Below are 22,936 nucleotides of genomic sequence, written 5' to 3' on the forward strand. Positions count from 1 at the left end.
ATCGTTTTTGCCACTTATCGTGCCTTATGGAACAAATTAACGCCGAATACCAAGGTACCACTGTAGTGACATTCTTTACATGTTCAATAACTCTGTGAATGCTAGTGTGATTTTCTATGCTACGATGAGCTGGACTAGAAAGATAATTCCAGGAGAGGCCCATTGAATCAACAAGATGATTAAGAAGACAGACTTGGTTATGGGATGCACTCTCAACCCCCTAGAGGTAGTAACAAAGGAAAGAATAAAGACAACACAGATGGGCATTATAAGCAGTGCTACACATCCTCTCTATGACACACTATCAATGAGTACTTTCAGCTCAAGTGTCAAACAATGCTACTGGGGCTCCTTAACATGTACAGCCGTACAACTTTATATTGCCTGTTTTTGACTGTTCTTTCATCTTTAGCCAAGTCAAATGTTTTCTTCTTTATATAATTATTTGTGTGTATTTGGGTAGGGGGGTGTCGCTATTTTTTAGTATTTCTTGAACTTCTGGGGAAAAAAAGCTAAATTTACCCCTTGAGACATATAAAGCACTGTCAGTCTTTCAGTTTGTCTATCAAACATTTAAATGATGTAAAACGTCTCATTATATTATTTACAAAAATAAATATGAAAAAGCTCAAGACAATTTACTAAATATAGCTAATGTAACTAGGGATGCACCAATACCGAAACGGGTATCTGCCTCGATACCACATTTTCTAAAGTACTCGTACTCGTTAAAAGTCCCCCGATACCGGGGACCGATACCACGGTCTGAGAAATGTCTATGTTTGAGCAGCGTGTAAGGGGTTAATCACAGGCGCCGAGTGCCCGCCCCCAGGCCCCGGCTGCAGCTCAGAGCGGGGAGAAGGCGAGGCGAGACATGTCAGCCGTGTGGAACTATTTCAAAGTGAATGAAGACGACAAAACAAAGGCGGACTGCAAATTGTGCTCAGCGAAACTGTCCAGAGGAGGCTCAAAAGGTAGCGCATTTAACACAAGTAATTTAATCAAGCACCTAAAATCCCAACACGACAACGAGTACAAAGAGTTTACCCACGCTTCTAAACCAACACAACCCACGCTGCAGCAAACTCTTGCAAGACGAGAGAAAATGTCCAGAGACAATCCACGTGCTGTGAAAATAACACAGGCAATTATCGAGTACATTGCATTGAGTGACCAGCCACTCTTGGAGGTAGAAAATGTGGGATTCCTGCGTCTCCTCCATGTTCTGGAGCCCAGATATAATGTCCCAAGCCGCTGCTACATGACTGACACGGAGCTGCCTAAACTACACGACTCCGTGAAAAAACATATCCACAGCCTACTGCAAGCCTCCTCTGCGTTTAGTTTCACCACGGATATTTAGACAAGCAGTGTTAGCCCTGTGTCGCTAATTAGCCTAACCTCCCAGTGGATAGACGACAGTTTCACGCCGCAACGAGCCATATTACATGCGAAACAATTCCGCGGCTCGCACACCAGCCAGGCTATAGCGCATGTATTTGAGGACCATGTTGTCCAAAGCGGCAGAGTTTACAACAAACTGAAAAAAATACTTGAGTTGCACTGTCACTGTTTAAATTTTTTTTTATAATTATTTATTCTGTAATATGTTGCATACAACATGCTTTTCATTTTAAATAAATGTTCTTAATTCCAAAATAGTCCCTTGTTTTTTTTGTTAAATTATATGACTAAAGCTGTTACCTGTAAATTTAAATCATGTTTTTATTAAGTACTCGGTATCGGCGAGTACTGAAATGCAAGTACTCGGTATCGGCGAGTACTGAAATGCAAGTACTTGTACTCGTACTCATTTTCCAAAAAAGTGGTATCGGTGCATCCCTAAATGTAACATCTCTTACTTGCAAGTTTAAGTAAAGTTCTTTGCTTAAAATTATATTAATATTAGAACACTGGTATTAAACCAAGACTGTCAAGAAAACAGAAGCCACAATTACTGGGAAATGGTGATTTTTAAGTGGTTCATGCTCCTTCCGCTTACAAAAAACAAAAAAACATTATGCAAATAAAACATCTGAGACCAGTCCAGGTTTCATTTTTAAACAAATCATGAACATTACGTTTTATATTTTTTAAACACAGTAAATTACTGCAATTAGAACAAAAAACATTTATGAATCATCAAGACCAAAAGCCAGATCTCTGCTACTCTAAGGACCTGAAAATGTACAATTTCTTTAGGCTGCTTTGCTACTAATTAGCAATAAATTTAACTACTGTACTATATTATTTGCATGAGGATTGAAAAAGAGATCTCAGTGGTTTGGAGTTAGGAAAGACAAAAATAAGACAAAGATGTATTCTGTCACCATGTTTGTTCAACCAGTGAGAAATCTTGAATATGTGGATTTTACAGTGCTTCTAGCAGTGAGTATAACAGCATTATTAGAGCTGTTGAGAGTACAGTGGAACCTCGGTTCACGAACGTCTCGGTACACGTACAACTCGGTTTATGACCAAAAAGTTCACCAAACTTTTGCCTCGGTTCACGACCACACACTCGGTATACGAACAAGCCAGTTTCCCTTTCGGTTTGTGCGCGCCGATGATTTCCGCACGTGTTGCATTGTTCTCCGTGCGTGCGTGCTTTCGCTGTGAAGTCTTTGTGCTCTATTTCATTTTCCTTCCGGTTCGTATGCGCCGATTACTGTATTTAAGCACGTGTTCAGCCTCTCCCTGTTCATTATTCTCAGTCAGACGTGCGTGCTTTACCTGTGAACTCTTTGTGCTCTACAGTATTTCATGTGCTTTTGCAGTTAACCATGGCTTCTAAGCAAGTGAAGAGTGGTGAGAATTATTGAGACTTAATTATGAGAAGTGTTGCAATGTTACTTTTCTCTTTTTTCAAATGTTCATTTTTTTCCCTGTGCTTAAAACTCATTTAAAAAGAGTGTTTACAGCGATCGGGTTGTAATGCTATTAGCGTGAACTCCTGCAATGTTACTGTCTTGGTTGGCTTTTAAATAAAGTTCGGATTTGTTCAAATGTTCTTTTTCCCCCTGTGCTTAAAACTCATTTAAAAAGTGTGTTTACAGCGATCGGGTTGTAATGCTATTCGCATGAACTTGGTTGGCTTTTAAATAAAGTTCGGATTTGTTCAAATGTTCCTTTTTTTCCCCCCTGTGCTTAAAACTCATTTAAAAAGTGTTTACATCGTAAGGCTATAGCGCGAACTGCTGAACTGCTGCAATGTTACACAGAGAGGAGGGGGGAGGGGGGGGGGCTCACGTGCTGCTGAGAGAAGAGAGAGAGAGAGAGAGAGAGAGCCTGCGCGTGCAGCTGAGCAGGGAGCCTGGGTGTTTGTGTCAGTCTTATTCAATGTTTTTACATTAGTTTACTATTGCACTGTACATTCTATGGTGTAATTAACTATATTTGTGCTTAAAAATCTTTAAAAAAAAAATATATTTACATACAGTTCGTACGGTCTGGAACGGATTAATTGTATTTACATACAGTCATATGGGGGGAATTGCTTCGGTTCACGACCAATTCGGTTTACGACCAGAGGTTTGGAACGAATTACGGTCGTGAACCGAGGTTCCACTGTATTTGGATCAGCATCAGAGAAGCTGAGAAAAAATATAAGCATAACAAAAACAAAATGGATGAAGACTGAGGAACAAAAAGAAAAACAAACAGAATGAAATATAAAGGTTAAGAGCCAGAAAGAGTATAGAGATTCACATATTTGGGAAATGAGACTGAGGCAAAAGGAGGCTATGAGATGGACACACTGAAGTGATTAGGTTTGGAAGGAGCAGTATTTGTTAAGTTAGAAAGAGGACTTTGGAGGCATAGACAAATAATAGTCTAACACACTAGTGGTAACAAAAGCTTTGTACAGAGCTGAAAGCAATTAAGAGAAGACTGGACGTGTTTGACCGAAGATGCTCCAGACGGATTATTGGAATGAAATAGTAACAAGGATCTGTGACAAAAGACTGGTCAAGAGCTGAGTGAAATAGACAGGACATCTATGGTCCATGGACAACTCAAGGACGGCAAGAAGAGTGGAAAGACAGATTTTAGTATTAGGAAGAACAGAACCAGGAAGGGTAAGAAAGAGGTGGAAAGATATGGTGATACAGGAAGCAAGAGAGAGGGGAAGGGGAAGACACCTGGAGGAGTGGCACAGGATTGAGAGAAGTTTTGAGGATTGAGAAAGGAAACTTTATAACAGGCATGGACGCAGTGTAGAAGATGACAGAAGCTTGGCTGTTATTTTTGTCTTAACATTTTAACAGCACAGCTACAATTCTGCAAAAAAATGAACTTTAAAAAAAAAAAAAAAAAAAATTACACCAAAAACAATAAAAACACTTATAAATTGAGAGCAAGATGATCAAGCTCATGTTAAAGTGGGACAAAACTCTGGATAAGTAAAGTCAACTTACTGTTTGCTCTGACAGATTAATCCTCACAAGATGATTTTTTGATGCCTTTGCCAAAGCAGCTACCAAACTTGTTTTACCAACACCAGGAGATCCCTCTAATAAGACTGGTCTGTTCATTTTAATGGCACGTAGTAGCCTTTGTGCGTTGACTGATGTAGTACCAGCATTTAGGGCATAATCACTAAGTTCACTTGTTTCAAAAGATCCTAGCACTTGAGACATAAAGCAATAAATAAGGTATTTTGGATTTCAAATGGCAGAATCTGCACAGAGATACGCATGCTGTAATACAACTAGAGTGAGCAGCAGCAAGTATTTCAAATTTTAATTTAGCAGCTGATTAGAAGTATCATCTCTAAATAGGAGTTTAAAAAAAAATCAAAACTTACACTGGATATTTTTATGTAACTTAACAGAAAAATTACCAAAGCCTACGATAAAACTCAAACCCAGCCCACCTTAAATCTGTTCGCATCTCTACATCAGTGTCTTTTGTCTTGTAAATGTGTTGACCAACACAAGCAGCCCCCCCACAGGCAGAAATGGCAAGAAGTTCTCCCAGCTCAAGCCTTGATTATCTTGGAGTGAAGTGCTGGAGTTTTAGATCAGATCGGGTGTAAATTTATAGTACTTGTAAAAGTTAAGTTTTTTTTCAGTTTGATTCTCTCAGTCACGTTCATGCTCTCCCTCCCCACCTCCTGATCTGACCCTAACTAACAGCGTCAGCATAAATTTAAACCCAATCTGAGGCTGTTAGTTTTCAAATAATATTGCATTAGTGCAACAATGTTTTCTGATTGGTACTATTCAGGTCATAAAATGATTTCTTCAAAATGTCACATACATTTGTCTCTTTCTTTTTTTCCCCCCAAGGTGCTGCGTTGACATCATGGACCAGAAGGCGTGAGCTTATTCAGTGCGAGCAGGAGCACACATGTGGCCAGTTGCTGTGTGCTATAACATGCTTGACCAGGCAGTGATGAACACACATGTACTGTATAAGGTATGCACGGGTCCACTGAGAAGAGTGTTCTTTGCTCATCATGCAGAGGAACTTCGTCATTGCTTCTTACAAGAAAAGGCGATGAAAAAAGAAAGAGACGATGCAACATCAACAAGCTTCTATTCCAAGACCACCGCCTTCCCCCAGGAAAGCAAACTCAGTCAGTGTCAGGTGCCCCTTCAATGTAATAGGAACCACAGCATAGAGCAAAGTGTGTATATTGCAACAGGTACACATGTCGTAAATGTAGGAAGGACAGTCCTTGGGTGTGTGGGAACTGTTAACATTTGAATTTGATGATTGCATATAGATAGCGCGGAACTGACCTCTCTGTACTATTCTTTCCTCTGCATGTCCTGGAGTACAAAAGAAACACCACCATGCACCAAAAAGTGGAGACTGGACAAAATTGGAAAAAAACAAATGCGGTCACCGATTACAACCGCAAGAAGGCATGAGAATGAATATGAATAATATGAATAATGTCATCCGTGCCACAATGTTTTCCGAAATGTAGGTCATAAAATTAATAATTCCAAATATCATCTATACCTACGACTCTGTTTTTGTCAGTGCGGCTTTGACGTCATGGTTCTTAAGGTGCATACTAATTCAGCTTGAGCAGGAACACTCAATAAAACTGAATAAAAAAAATTCAAGTGACAATGAGATACGAAGAAGGCATGATACACCAGTGTTTGTGTGTTAGCTTTTATCCCTCCAGATCAGAGAATTTCCAGTTCCAATGTCTCAAAACACACTCATATCTACAGTTATTCCCAGTTTCATATAAAAACTAACAGCGTCAGATCTGGGGGGGTAGTGTAGTATGTATTGTGATCGTGACTGAGAGAAGTGAAAAAAAACGCGCTAACTTTTACAAGTACTATAAATTTACACCGGCTGTTACAGACGCAAATCAAAATGTATGTTTTTATTGTAGAATAATAACAATTAGAGTAGCTCAGTACTCAAAACGGTAAATTTGCGAGACAACCAGGATCGATCCCGCTAGTTCTTACCGCTGCAACCACGGAAGCTGTCGTATTACATTTGCACCTTTTGTGAAAGTGTTTATTTGATATTTGGACTTCAGCCTTCACACATTATACAGTTCATGTTGACATTTTGTCATTTATTACTAAAACATGAAAAACATTTCTGTTTTAAGGATGCGTTTACATAGATTGTTGTAGACACGGAACACACATAAAATACATATGTGTTCCAAATAATGATCTTTTATTTCCCCTCTAAAACTCCAGCACTTCACTCCAAAGATAATCAAGGTTTGAGCTGTAAGAACTTCTTGCCCTTTCTGCAGGAGTGGGGGGGGATGATATAGCAGGCTGCTTGCTACTTGTGTTGGTTGACACATTAACAAGACAAGAGACGCTAACGGAGAGGTGCAAAGGGATTTAAGGTGGGCCAGGTTTCCGAGTTTTTCTGTAGGCTTACCTGATTCTAGCGTTAAACAATAATACAGACCCAACCTTGATAGACAATGAAGCAAATCTATATAATAATCAAGTGAAGGCAAAGGTAAGAAAGATAAGACAGGAGAATTTTATATTTCATTATTTGCAAAGACAGTCAAACACTTGCAACATTTAAAAAAATGACTTCTGATACTAAAATATGACAATTTAGAGTATTAAAACATTCTGTCAAAACCTAATTATAATGAAGCAGATCCAAAGACTATTGTAAAATATATCAAAAAAATAACTTAAAAAACAAAAAAAAAAAATTAACGAGAATATACAAACACAATAATCACAGTGTTCAAGTAAAATGACACCAGGCCATTTCTTCCTACCTGTAACTATGTAAAATGGATCAATTCCAAAGTAGTCAGCTCCCCAAACAACATCCTTTTTAACAGCGACATCATAAATGTTAAAAGTTTTGCTTCTTTCTTCATTGAGATTTGTTAACCTGGTAAACTTTTTACGGAGAAAATCTAAGCAAGCCTTTCGGGCTGCAAGAGCATTATCTGCAACACTGACTGTTGTGCCTGTAAAGGAAATCATAATACTGTTAATTGTGACACAAAGAGCCAAAAAAAAAAACAACATGGACCAGTTTTCTTTAATCTATAATGTCACCAAATTTCAATCGAATTGGTCAAAGCATTTTTGAAATTTTGGAGTAGTTAGTTTTTCCTCTTGTAGGGATTTTACCACTAAATATTGATGTATCCTTACTTAGCAGATAACTACTGCCCTAGATGTACAATACTGCCAATTATAGCTATTTAACCAAAATATAAAGTGTTTTTGTTGATGAGTGAACGAGTCAGTTAATTTTGCATTATATAAAGATATATACATTATGCAATGGTAATCAACAGTGTACATGTTATTTATATAAGTACACATTTAGAAGGGTGAAATAATGTGAACGGGATCTTTTTTTAAAGTGACTTTTGAAAAATTGATAAATAGAAAAACAATATAATAAAGCACATTCTTTGTTGGAAGGCACAATGAAAAAATGGTCAGCAATGCTGCCTCTCAGCTCCGGTAAGTTTTCCTTCAGGCACTCTGATTTCTCTTCCAAATAACAAAGGCATTTGTGTCAGATCATGGCAACTTTGAGCATGGGCATGCACATGTACTGTGAAGAACTGGCAGCCTTTCTGAAAACTGGCTGACCATCTTCTTTTTAATCAAGTCAGAAAAGGCCTGGACCACGGAACTAGATGCTCAAATCAGAAAATGGCTTGATAGACACTTAGTTTTAAAGCTGATTCTTTTGTAAACTTTTCACAATTTTCAAAACAGTTGAAAACCATATTTTTTATTTCTGAATTGTAAATTATAATAGAGATTAAGAATATCTTAAGCAGCTTTGAGAATATCAACCACTATAGCACAAGTAATACATGCAAAAATGTCTTTAAATAATGTAAAACATATCTAATAAAAAAGATTTTTCCATATTTATATTCAGGGCAAAAAATTCAAAATTTGTTGTTTTAGTTCAAATTATATACATCATCTTTCAAAACTTAATTTTGCAGCTAAAATACAATAATGGACAAGAAAAACTGAAGGAAAAGATGGTTAAGCAAAAACTTGCCAAATTATAGTTTCTTAGGCTATGGAATGTTAAAATGGATTAGATGTAATTCACTTTTAATTTGTTTGTTTTTCTATTCCGCTTGAAATATTAATGCGCATATTAAAGGTTCTTGGCCTTTGAAACCAACCCAATCTCCTAAGCATATCAGCAATAAAAAATCCATTTTATCACCACTATAACCCAATAAGGAGAGAATAGGGTAGAATGCTCCAAAGAATAACATGCCTTTGTATTTACAAAGTTATCAAGTGTGTCACAGACTTAAATGGTAAGGATTGTTTGTGCCATTATTAGTTGCACAATATAGTACTCCACTTTCATCAAAAGAAAATAATGTAAAACACCAACCATATCTACAGTCACATTCTAGACTTACACAAGCAGTTCTGCTAGCCCTTTCTGGTCACGAAGTACACCCCAGCATTAGTTAATTTGAAAACTGCAAAAAACTTTTTTTTTTTTTTTAGGTAAAGTATTCATGACTAAAACCATCTTGGTTGATGACCTCTGCAATGTAAATACAGTATGCTCGAATTAATACTGTAGTAAAAATGGCCCCTATCGCTTGTCTCATTCCCTTCTTTTCTTTTTTTGCGTCTCCAGCATTTAATGGATACATGTGCATGGAACAAAGGCCTATGAGAGAAACAGAAATAGGCATTGAATGAAACTTTGTACTTGAAGTGAAACAATGACTGAAAATTGATACAGGAGCTGTCATTGTTTTCTTTTTAAATAAATGTTCCGAAGTTACTCAGCAAAAGGGTTTCACATATATTTTATATGCATATACACATATATACACTAAATAAATCTATTAGAAAATGATCTCTGCTTTCGTCCTGAGCCACTCTGGTGAACAAAGACATACCAGAGTTCTTTGCACGGTAAATGTTAAAAGCATGGTAAAAGACACAATCCAACGTCACAGTTGTGAAAATAATAGCGTGTTTATGATTTTCTTCCGAGATTTATCAGTTTTTGAACAGCATACTGCACAGGTACGAGTTTGATTATGTTTTTTTTTTTCTGTTGGTGAAATTTATTCAAAAAAATGTCTACCAATAAGACAGTATGAATTGATCCGTGATGTGCTGGGCTGACCGCATCTCTATCAGTAGTGTGGACGGTAGATGTGTGGCAATGATTTGTTCTACAAGCTGGCATGTAAAGTTTGCATGACATGCAGTTTTGCCAGCTTCTTGTTTGTATAAAATAAACGCATTCCAAATGCACTGTTCCAACAGATGATGAAATATGTTTTGTAATATTTCTTTTGTTGCCTCCCCATAACAGGAAAAAAAGTAAATTCTTGATCCGCAAGATCTATGCCGTCCATCATGCTATTGTAGTTAACCACAACACAAGGCTTCGTAACCTGCTTGGTGTCTTTTGCCTGTACAGTGACTGTAGCTGCATTATGTACAGTGCTAAAATGACAAACATCTTTCTTGTCCTTCCATTTCAGCACAAGCACTTCACCCTTTTGCCAAGCTAATAGTGCACCTCGTTGTAATTTAGCTCTACCAAAGTCTTCAGGCATGCCTAGATGGTTGTGATGCAGAGTTCCAAATGTGTCCGTCTTTCTTTGAAGCAAGATGCCAAACAGGTCTGGTGAAGTACAAAAATTGTCCATGGTTACACAGTAACCTTGATCCAGCAGAGCCTCTATCAAAGTCAGCACCATTGACATAGCACCGCAATACTGATTGTATTTCGGATCAAACATCGTCTCTTTTCCTGTATACAGAACTGAATTCCAGATGTATCACATTTTAGATTCACAAAGCTGGTAAAACACTATGCCAAATCTTGCTCTTTTTGATGCAATGTCCTGTATATCCATGACAGTCTGCCCTTATAAGCCATAAGACTTTCATCATTGCCAACATCACAGTCCAGAATGTAAATGCAGCAAAATTTTGCTACAATAGCCTGGTATATCTCACAAAAATTTTTTTTCCAGTTTGGGTGCTGGATGGGTATTCTCAAAGTCTTCATTGTTGGTAAAGTGCAGCTATTTAATAATTAGTGAAAACCTACACCTGGACATAATTTCTCCAAAGAATGGTGTTGCCAAAATTTTGTTCTTGGCCCAGTACCATCAGTGCTCAGACTTCACTACATGTCCTTCAAATATCAATAAGCCTAAAAAGGCTCAGATATCATTAGCAGTTATTGGTTCCCATCTTTCAGAAAAGGAAAACTGCTTAGGTGTACAGTTATTTGCCCAACACTGTTCAGCGTAATGATTCATTGCAACAACAATTTTGTTGATCACGTTATCATCCAGGAATAACTTCATGTAAGAAAGTGGATCTTGGCTGTCAATGCCCACTTTTACTCCTGGCTGCCCGACAAAATCAAAATGAAGCGGTGCTGGTTTATTTGTAGCAGGGTCAACAGACAGCCAGACGCGAGGGTCACTTTTGGATTCATCAGAATCAATTTTGGGCTCACTGTCCGTTTCAGTTTCACCACCGGAGGACAGATTCACTTTCTCAACAAGTATCAGCAAGAGCGTGCACCACCTGGACTGCTGAAAAACGTTTCTTATGAGACGCTATTATTATGGAGGGGATTACTAATCACACTTACAGGTGAGAGATGCACCAACACCCTTTGCCCATGTGATGCTTGAACGTAATGCTTAATCAAGACCCGCTTATAACGTTGCCAGAATAGTGCTTGAGACTTACGCTGACAGCACTTTTACAGCCCGAGAGATTGTCGGTTCTAACGCTTACACAAGACGCATCTGTACAGTTGCCAGAGTGACTCTTGGCATGGTTTTAAGAGCCCAAGTAACATTCACGTCTAATGCTAAGGAGGTTAATAAATATGTTGCTTTTAAGCCTCTATACTTTGTGTTTATATTTAGAGTGACTGAAGTAGGGGTGGGCGGTATGACCAAAATTCTATATCACGGTATTTTTCTAAATTTTCCCGGTTTCACGGTATTCGACGGGATTTTTTTCCCCCAATGCATGAGTGGATGTTAACCACATTTTCCACTGCAATTACTGGCTAAGAATAACCTATTTCACTGTCAACAGTATTGTACGTTGTACAAAAAAAACATTTTAATGTGCACACAAGTATTAATACAGTTTTGCACTGCCCCATAAAGTGATAGTTTTCAAGGGGGTGGCACTAATGGAGAAGGTATCACATTGCATGACAGATGCAGTCAAAATGTAGAACCTTTTTATTGAACAAATTTTGCAAAAACAAGCTATAATTTTGACAACATATTTTCAACCATACAAAGAGGCATTTAGACTTAGTAAAATATCCAGAAGTGCTTGTCAAAAATTGTATTGCACCGAATATGTCTTAGAAAAGGAATAAATAGTAAATATTTTTTGTAAACCAACTACACTTTCTGTTAATGTTAACAATCTCTGTTCACTGACACGTTAAAGTGACTTTTTAAACAACTTTATCATCATTAAACTGCATAATATTTAAACTAATAAATAATAATAAAATAAACAATAGTATTATTACTGACAGTTGCACTATTACTTCAAGACTTCAAGTCCAGGTGCATTACACAGTATTCACCAAATTAAAATAAAATAAAACAAGTGCAACTTGGTGATGACATCTTTACCAACTGAACCATCATTTAGGCAAACTGCTTTAATATGGACCTTGCTTCAAGCTAAGCTATACTGGGAAGAAAAAAACAAACTATATGTCGAGAACAAAGTCAACATTTCCACTTTATTCTCGCAGTTTATATCGAGATTAAAGTCGACATTTCCACTTTATTCTCATAGTTTACTTCATAATTAAAGTAGAACGTCGTAAACTAAACTTCTTCCTAAAATCAATGTTTAATCAATTACTTAATTTACCCCATCATAAATTAATGCAGCACATTAAATGCTTTGTGTTACGTTCCCCGACCCAGTGGTTAATCACTACGCTTCTTAAACTGACTTCCTCCGCACTAAGAGAAGACAGCGATCACCATACAGAATCCATTCACTTCATGATATTCCTGCTTTCTGAAAATTTAGAATGCTAAGATAAATACTTGATATCACTTTCATGATGAAATGCATTAAAGCAGGTATTACACATGCACGGTAGTGAGGCAGTAGTGCTGCTCCCTCGCAGTAAGGGGTCCCTAGGTGTATGTTCAGTGTAGAGAACTTTATGGCAGGTGTGACGAGGCTCCAAAAAACTGGATGTATGAATAGCTATCGCACAGGTTTAACTTAAATATTGTGTAAATGTTGGGTTTGTGATCTGCTGGTCGGAGACACAAACACAGAATTCAATGCATGTTCTTCTGAGCGGGCTCTCTTTATTGCATGCATGCTGTCTCTATCTGACGTACCAAAACCCCAGTTCCTATCCTTCCTTTTTCTTTCACCACATAACCAATCACCACACGATATAAGTCTTTGTGAAATTAAAACTAGTTATAAACTTAGCCCACGGAGTGTTCAGAACTTTAAAAATATCTTCGTTATACATGTTTAATTATGCCATCCATTCAGAGTTGCGCCCATCTCTGAACGAGTTGCCAGCACATCGCAGGATGAATACAAGCAAAACATACACTAGCAGGGTCAATATAGCACAACAAAACCCCACATCCTACATGACTTTGAAAGGAAACTGAAGCACGCCAAGTAAACCCACCAGAAAAACATGCAAATGCAAGGCAGGCAAGCCGCCGTGCCCCCTTAAGATTAATGCATGCTTTAATGCATTTCACCATGAAAATGATATTAAGTATTTATCTTAGCATTCTAAATGTTCAGAGAGCAGGAAGATCATGAAGTGAATGTATTCTGTGCGGCGATCGCTGCCGGCGCCTCCTCTTAGTGCAAGAAGAAGTCAGTTTAAGAATCACTTAACACAAAGCATTTAATGTGCTATATAACTTATGACGGGGTTTGAGAAAATCTAGTAAATCTACTTTAATGACAAATTACGAGAATAAAGTCAACATGTCGACTTTAATCTTGACATAAACGGCGAGAATAAAGTAGAAATGTCGAGAATAAATTCAACATGTCGTCACACTATTACACAGTACCCAGGTACATTACACTGTATTGAAAACAAATAAAACAAGTACAACTTGGTTTGCAGTATTATCCAGTAGTATAGAAACAGTATTTACACATCTGACCTTTTTAAACTAAAGTATCTCCAGGCGACGGACGTGACTCCTTTTTTTCGGCAAAAGTTCTTCTGTTCATCATGTTCAACTTTATCGTCGGCTTCAGTTTCGGAATGTTCTCTGTCCATTTTCACCGCGCAATACCTATGCTACCAGCCGCTACCTATTTGGTGGTGTAGCAGTGAAAAAGAGTCCTAGTGCAACAAATCTGTGTTTAGCGGTGTAGCAGTGAAAAAGGTCCCCACTTGAACAGTTTCCCACTGCGCCACGTTCCGAACGTCGTTTAGGCAATTTAAACCGGTGTTGCGGTATAAGAAAAATCCATATCATAAAAAAAATAAACAGTTTTCGGTATGAACCGGTATACCACCCAGCACTAGACTGAAGTAATAAAGTAAATATTAAGAGCCCCTGGAGAAGTAGGAAGCTTGGCATACACTCTGATCTGCAATTTTTACCAGGCTGAGGAGGGGAGTCCCATTCAAAAGAAGAAACAGTAAAGTAAGACATCATTGATTGATACATGGCCTATTGCCGAGGATATTAAGCCTTTGTATGTTTAAATATATTCCTGGATACCAAAATAACTGTCCAGTATTATCCTGGATTCCTGTAGGACTTCCCAAGTCCATTGCTAGGTTGGTCTACTCTCGCACCTTAAGATTATCACACATACATACACACATACACACAGAGATCATGCAGACAAAGTCTCAGGTGAAAGCCTAATTGTCAGTTACTCCACAATATTCTACTTAGAACCCCCAAACATTCACATATAGACATCCATAAATGGACAATGGGGAATAAGTTTCACAATATTCTACAGAAGTCTTTACTTATATAAATATCCTTAAATAGACAATGGAGCTGTAATATGTCTCACAATATTCTACTCAATACTTACTATCACCAGCACCAGCAAACATACGGGTGTCACCATGACGCAATGAAAAACGCAACTCTTTGGTTATGCCACTTAGCAACTAAACAACATGCCCTGCTTTAACCACACTTTTATTTCAAGGGGTGACCTCTTAGCCTTGATAAACCCTATGGCCAAGTAATGTGGCTATTACCCATATAGGTGTCTTAATATTCAATCTATTATTTCAATTACTCTAGATATAAAGGCAAAGTATACAAATTGAAATGCAATGTGGTATTTATTAAAGAATAATAACTGCAGAAGAAAGTATAAAAGAAAATATACAGGGCATAGACTGGATATCCATATGGTCTTTAGAAAAAGCTTACAAGGAATGTCAAAGATTGGAAGATGAGCTGGGGGGTGGCTTTTGATTCAGCAATTGGCGAAATTAATTAGTTACATCATCTGAGGTTTAGATGAAACGGCATCCTTTTCTGACCTTCGCCCTCTTCGGATGTCTGTTGTCTCCCTTCCTTTTTCTTTTTTGGAAAAGCTATATTAATATTAAAATTCCATGTGTTTGTGACGTGTGATATGGGGCTTCTTCATGACATGAGCTTAGAGACTTGAGCTTCGTGTCATGGTACATTACACACCTTTAATTGGGTGGCTATTGAAGTTCTGTTTCCAAGTGATAAGATAATCAACACAGCCTGAGGCAAACCATAAAAACAGATGTTTTAAGGTGATATACTACTGGCATTTTCAATTAAGTTCATCTTGTTTGTCTGAGCAAAATATAATGAAAATCTATGCATCTATTTAAAAAAACTACAGATGTGGCACACCAGAATACTAATATTTAGGTCCAAGATACAGTATGTTCAAGATATTGTACGTGCCAATGATAAGTACGTCTCTTGAAGTTCTAGGGAGTGGCTTGTTGTGCATGCGTCATTCATGTTGTACTTAAGTGGTCTGGGTCTGTGTGTATGTATATATCTATATATGTGTTTGTTAATATTAAAGTGCGAGAGTAGACCAAGCCAGTAATGAACTTGAGTAGTTTGAGGGTAAGAGCATGATAGTACAGAGTGCAAACAAGAGCAAAGAAGGAAGCTGAGGTGTGATGGTGTACAATGTGGAAGCAAATTTAGTGCTCACTCACTGATGGAAAGCTCTAAAATTAACGACTGAAAAGAGCTGCACAATTATGAGCACAAGTAAAGGCAGTGAGGCATCTGTTTGCGCCCAGTTCTTAAAAAATACAGCAAAGGGGCTGTCTAGCTTTTGGCTCCAAGTATGATTTTCTTCTCCTCTTGTCTCCACAGGTCTAGACACAGTGGCAAGTAACACTGCTGGCGACCAACTCTAGGTCTAATCACTTCATTAAAACTTTGAGGGGCAGGGAATTAACTTAAATTAATAGCCTCACCCCTAGTAGCACAGACATCAATATTATATAACAAAGCAGAAAACCATTTATCCATTAAGCCACAACTTGTTGCACTGTGTAGCCTGTATTTTACGTTTTTCACTTCATCTCAGGGTTAAACCTATCTGGCCCAGGAAAGTGGGGACACTTATCTGACTTTTATTGGTCAATGGGCCTGTAATAATGCCTAGTGCCAGTATCTGTGGACTCATACTTAACACAATGAGCAATGCATCTTCTAAATAAAATATGGAAGAACATTTAAGTTGATCAAGATTTAACAGTAGTCTTTGTAAACCTGCACCAGCTGCTTATCCTTCTGTAAAAAAATGCAACTGTAAAGCAGGTGGTCTTTGAAAATGATTTCTCCACAAGATGCAGCACACAGATACAATAATTTGTATCATATGTAAGTTCCTAAACAACAATCACTTTGAATATCTGAATGATTAAAAGCGGTAGTTTTGATTTATTATGGGTTTCACTGATGTCTGATTACATTATGCTTACAAACAGTGAAACTATTAAAAATGATTTCTAAGAATACTATATAAATGACAAACATAAAAGAACATTATTGTTAAAGTAAAACAATACGGTAGCAGCTAAGCTACTATCACAGTTTTTGTGTATACAGATTAATATAAACCACAAAGCAGGTTGGTCCCAGAGCATGGCTGGCTCTCTTACAGTCTTATAAAATATACTGTACTGATATACAGTAGGTTTACCAGCTACGCTCAAGAGCCATTATGAATGAGATTCCAGGCAAACCCAAAAAAAATCTTCTAGTAACCAGAAAGCACTCATTAAAAACAAAGGATACGAGAGACACTATAGATCTCACAATAATTCCACAATTTTAAGAGTTTGGCCTGTATATCATTAAATTACTGAGCAGCACAATCCATTTTACTATGAACAACAATGGTGTCATAATACCACTAAGGTAAAAAAACTATTAAAACTTTGACAATAATATAAGTACAACATATTAAAAAAATGAATGCGGTGTTAAAGTAATAAAGTTGGCTAGGCATTAAGGAACATAAATATTTTCTGCTACTTCACTTACCTGAACCAATGCCATCAATAAAAACCAAACAAGCACCATGTACAAAAGCTGTAACTGGATCAAGGTAGAAATGTTGATGTGCTTCAAAACTTTTCACAGTGTCACCTTTAACCATTAAGTTCTGGAAATTAATCCATGATAGAATATCACGCACAGTGAGGATTGATTGGTGTCCAAACTCTTGATTAGTTAGCCAGTCAATAAAATCAAGCATGAGCTCAGCGATGTCTTTACCTGGACAAAGAAATTCAGTTATCATTTAGGCAGAATATTACCAAAATTCTAAGAAAACAATGTTTAATATACATATTAAATACTCGTTGGCCATTTTTTGAATTCAGAATATATTATATGAAGAAAGTGCATTTGTGACTTACTAGCAGAAACAAATGATTTCAGCTTCTAATTTATATTTGAAAACTATGTGTATTAAGGAAATAATTTACCATTAAGTACAAAGATAAAAATTCACCGTCTCATCTATGATGTGTATGTACATTTATTCTTCTTTTATTTATGGTACCACTTAAAGTAATGATAAAAGTAATATTTTCAAAGTACTACAGCACAGCAAATACCTTGGTCACTGTAAGGTCTAGCCGTACTATAACAGGCACAACTATGCCATAAGTCAAATTCTTTAACTATTATTTACTTAGGTGGTATCCCATAAAGGATGCCAAGAACATAAATATTGATATCCAGAAGAAGCAGACTACTATACACATGTGAGGAACAAAAAAATAAATAGCTCACAAATTAAGCCAAAACCAGTTTTTATTTAAAAACACATTATCTGATACATGAATACGTAGAGAACTATTGAATTTAAAGTAGGTGATAAAAGTACACCATTTACATATAACTTTACTTATTTAAACAATGAGATGATGAAAATTGTAATTATTTATAATTATAAATGATAATGCTAGTAATCCAAGAGTTTTATTTTCAACTATTGATCACCTTTTAAACCCAGCTTACTCAGTAGAATGCCTCCTAAAATCTACTAGTGAAACTTGAAGCTTTTGCTGTATTTTTTACACACAAAATAAATATTTGAAATTATAGTACATTCCCCAAAGTTAATCCAAATAAATTACCAGCATGCCATTTTAAGCAATTTCAATTCTTTCAATGGAATAGATTGACCTGAACAAAGTAAAATAATTTCTCAGCTGAAACCCTTCACCCGTGTCCTTAATCCAGTACCAACAGGCTTTTTTTAAAGCCTTAGGTCCTTAGGTTTAAAAATCAAGGTGGAGGTAAAGGATTAAGGAGTAAGTATTGACTATGAACTTTAAATCACATATTAACCAGATTACTGGGACTGCATTCTTTCACTTAAGGAATACAGCAAAAAAGTTAGACCTCTTACAGCTTAACAAGATGTTGAAAAATTCAGTTTTGTTTTTAGTTGACTAGATTACTGTAATGCACTTATAACAGGACTATCTAAGAAAGACATTCATCGGTTGTAATTAGTGCAGAATGCAGCAGCCAGAATATTATCTAGAAAAAGAAAATTTGAGCACATCTCACCAGTTTTAGCATCATTACATTGGTTACCCATGTCACTGCAGAATGGTTGATAAAGGCTTTAATAATCTTGCTCCATCCTATATTTTGGAATGCCTATCCCCCTACACTCCAAGTCATAACCATAAATCTTCAAATTGAAGTCTGCTTTTAATTCCAAGAGCCAAGTTTAAAAGTGACGAGGCAGGCTTTTGCTGTTATGCACCTAAAATCTGGAATACTTCAGCCAAAGGAATTCGCCAGGCTAACACTGTGGAACATTTTGAAAAACGGCATATTTTAATATGGCTTTTTTTGAAGCTACATTTCATTTGTATTCCTAATAAACTATATGGGTATAGAATTATCATATTCGTCAGGAATCCTCAACAATCTCCACTATTTTCTTTGGTCTTTTCCAGTTCTTCTGCGGTGGGAATCTGCACCACCTGATGAAACCACCACGCAGCCCCCTGAGATGATGGAATGAAGGCGGGTGTCTCAACTGTCTACAAGACCAACTTCATCAAATCCTATCACGTGATGCATGAAAACCAAGAGGTTTGATTCAGAAACATTTATATGAGGTAGAATGCCCAGTGGGGACTGGGCAGTCTTTTGGCTTTGGAACCCCTGCAGGTTCCCCCCCCCCCCCCCCATTTGCTCCGCCCTCCATCTTATCTGGATTTATTTTGTCCTCCCAGCCATCTGACCTTACCTTGTTTTGTTTTTACTTATTCTTTATTATTATTGGATAATCTTATTTTTCTTTTCTTGCAACTTTCTCTTTCTCATCTTGTAACACACTTTGAGCTACAATGTTTCATGTAAATGTGCTATATAAATAAATAAATGTTGAGAAACAATAAGATGAAACAAAAGCAATCTGAGAAATATCCATGGGAGTTTCTGTAAAACTGCAAAAAAGTAAATATGTACTGTACATGACAAAAGTTATCAAGAAACTATCAATTAAGTATATCTAAGTTTAATTGGTAATAAATCAAAAATGACGACACAAAAGTGCTTCAAAATATAAGAAAAAATATAAATCTCCAGGACACAAAGGACCCTGAAAAACAATTTTATACTTTGGAAGGTGTAAAAATGATTAAAAAAAAATTGAGCAGATACTAATACATTGATGTCCAGTATAATGTTCATGTCATGATTATCAAATTGAGTGAGTGGTGAAAGGAAATTGCATCTATGAACCAAATAGTGTACTTGGACCCCATATTATTGTATTGAATGCGCAGCGGTAGTATTAGTTTCTGGAGACACTGCTGCTTTCCATTCAGTTACTGTAATTACAGGGCAAGAAATGCATGCAAAATTTTTAACTTTAGGCGAATCCAATTAAGATTCTTTAAAAATCCCTATGTCAGTATTTCTCATTTCCCATTATTTTTGCTGATACCAATCAAAGTTTGACCACAGTATAAAATTAATTTAAGGGCTGCCCTGATTTCTGGTTAGGATTGCAGTAAGCTGCATTTAAGCATCAAAAGAGAGGTGAGAAACTGCAAGTCCAGGTCCATGCGATAGTTTCCATTCACAAAAGAGTGACCTGCTATCTGAATGCAAAAACTGAGCCAATTGCCCCACTTTCACAGGCACTATAATCTGGTAGTAAGTCCTGGCCTCCTGGTCTAATGAGTGCTCGTTACCACTTTATTGAATATCTACCACTCTTACACCACCCCCCACCCCCCGTTCTGCATGCTGAACAAGCATCTGACATCTTCTATCATGCCATCCCATCCAATGAAGCAGGAGCCTCCCTAGTCACCTGGATCCATTCAGGTGTTCCAGCAAGAGGTTAGGCATGTCATTGTCACTTCACCAAGATAAATGACCAGCCCAATGCAGCCTGCCTAGTTGTAATTACCCTAGCATAACAGATTCCTTACATAGACCATATAGGTTCTGTGCCTCCAAGTCTGTTGTTCGCCTATCCAATAAATGGTCCAGGCTCCTGAGCTATATGTCAGGATTGGCGTAATAGGGGTTTTGTATAACCTTGATATGGTATGGTGTGTCTCCTTGTTTTAAGCATTTATTTCACTGTACATCTGTGATTGTTAGCTCAATCAAGAGTAACAACTTCCCTGAATTTCTATCACTGAGCCACAATGGACCTAATTCAATACAACCTGCATTGGTGATCACATATTGTCCAACTGGGAGAAAGTTTTGGGAACAGATTATTAGACTTTGTTTGGCAGTTTGTATGCACTTGGATGATAGTTTTTTCATCCTCCTGGAAGTAGTTACCACCAATCAGGATTATTTTTCTGTAGCTCTTGCAGGAAGTTGTATGCTCCTCACTTAAAACGTTCAGGCAACAGACAAATCCCAGTACTTACTTATTTTTCAATTCTTCTATTTCCACCATTATTTCTGCACCATTTAGGAGTTCTAAGTTGTCTCCCTCCTCATTCCCCCTGTTGATTTCTATTGTCTCTTTTCTTGCATCACTTATCAGGTTTGTCAGTGTCTTCTCCACCTAGATTACAGATCCAATCTTGTGCCTACATTTACTTGTTCTTGGTTTAAATTGTTTCCAGCCCTTATGAATCTTCAGGAAGTACTCTACTGTTGCTTCTATTTCTGTGTTCCTCTATTTCTTCCAGTTCCTTATTATCCCTGTATCTTTGCTTTCTCTTGCGGACTCTTTTTCCTCTCCTCTTCTTCTAAAATATTCCTCAACTCATTCTAGTGTATGTGTGTGTCCTCTGCAGCAGGCTCTTAAATGCTTTGTTATTTGAGTGTCACTATGTTACACTTTATCAAACTCTGTTATTGTTTGATTCTTTTTTTTTTTTTTTTTTTTTAAAAACACCCAATGTTTCATTAGCTGTTTGAAACAAGGAATTTCTATACCTCTTCCATTTGGTGTTTATACTGGTGCCAGCCAGGAATTCTTATGGAGGGAAGCATCTTTTATTGCTACAACTGGGTCCTTCACTTTCTCAACATCAGATTTCTCTGATGTCTGACCTCAGGTTTACATTTAACATTAAATATCCTGTCTCTCATCTGAGCATAGGAGAAATAATGGCACGAGTTTATGTTTGTTCCTCTGTAAACTTTGCTGTTGCACAACTTTAAAAATGTGTACATCCAAAGACCTTGTACATTAATGAAAGAATGAGACTAAGCAACAGATTAGCAAGACAGGAGCAGCAGTGTGGTGCTGCATCAAATTAATAACTCAATCTGCCAATCAGCTAATCCCAACCTCTGGTCAACAGCATTGGACATGGATTTAAAAGAATAAAACTGCTCTCAGTAGAATAGTTGTGTCTCTCAAATGAGCATGAAGGAATTGGAAACTCTGGCCAGGGATAAAGAGGACTGGCATGCATATTCAGCCCATTACCAAAAAAATAAATAAATAATCTAAGATAAATTAACTAATAAAATAAATATACCATGCGGCGAGCATTCATTTTACCAATAAATATTTTAGCACAATTATTAACTATAATACAGAATAAAGTGTCATGGTACATTAGTAGAAGAAAACAAAGCATGAAATTTAATCTCAGGGATTAATATGGTGCACCAAATACCAAAAAAAAGAAATAGTATTATAAAAAGAAAACAAATATGCCAGACCAGACCTTTGAGATCAGCTCCATCTAATGACAGCCCAGGATTAAGATTATGCTGAATAATGCTGAGTAAATCAGCTCGACTATTACTCTGTGGGCACCAAATCTCCGTAAATCTATTCCTCAGGGCTGGTGACAACTTAAAAAAAAAAAAAAAAAAAAAATACAACACATGTTTAAAATGTTACTCATATCAGATGTAGAATTGAGTTACATGGTCAAGTTTTAACATTTTATAAAATGTACACTGCAATATATTTTAGGAAAAAAAATCATACATAAACTGATTTTATGAAACAAAGAAAAAAAGAAATATGCCATATGTATAATTATTCAATCCCAACAATTTAATAATATTTCATAGAGCCACCTTTAGTGGATATATGGAGTAAGTATATAACATCTCTGCATACAGATTAGGAGTGATTTTGACTTATTTTTTCCAGCAGATGTGGCACATATAGACACAGACCCACATGCACACAGGCTGCAGTGCACTTTAAAGTAGCCCCAAAAACCTGCAGTCTAATAAGTAAATGTTTACACTAAGTAATAAAAAGCACAAAGGTGAAAGCCATGATGGTAACCCATTTATTCAACAATCACATGGAATATTTTAGTACAATAAGCAATTTATTAATCTAAGTGACTTATAAAATGATAAATTTGAACATTTCTTTCAAATAAAAGCTTTGGTTCCTTATTGTTAATGCTCAGAGAAAATCAATCTTAAAATTAGGAGTAAATATGTTTTTAACATAAA

At 36.8% G+C, this 22,936-nt stretch overlaps 1 protein-coding gene across 2 annotated transcripts in view; it reads right to left on the minus strand.

Annotated features, from left to right (window-relative positions):
• The window catches only part of mdn1 (midasin AAA ATPase 1), a 306,186-nt gene that overhangs the window by 185,234 nt on the left and 98,016 nt on the right, over nucleotides 1-22,936 (minus strand). For both annotated transcript variants that reach the window (XM_028791087.2, XM_051925449.1), the window contains exons 33-36: nucleotides 22,183-22,312; nucleotides 17,036-17,269; nucleotides 7,241-7,438; nucleotides 4,419-4,624 (exon numbers count right to left, since the gene is read on the minus strand). In XM_028791087.2, the coding sequence (XP_028646920.2) occupies nucleotides 4,419-4,624; nucleotides 7,241-7,438; nucleotides 17,036-17,269; nucleotides 22,183-22,312 (768 nt within the window). The remainder of the gene's footprint in view (nucleotides 1-4,418; nucleotides 4,625-7,240; nucleotides 7,439-17,035; nucleotides 17,270-22,182; nucleotides 22,313-22,936) is intronic.

The sequence above is a fragment of the Erpetoichthys calabaricus genome, chromosome 3, assembly GCF_900747795.2.
Source record: "Erpetoichthys calabaricus chromosome 3, fErpCal1.3, whole genome shotgun sequence".
Lineage (NCBI taxonomy): Eukaryota > Metazoa > Chordata > Cladistia > Polypteriformes > Polypteridae > Erpetoichthys > Erpetoichthys calabaricus.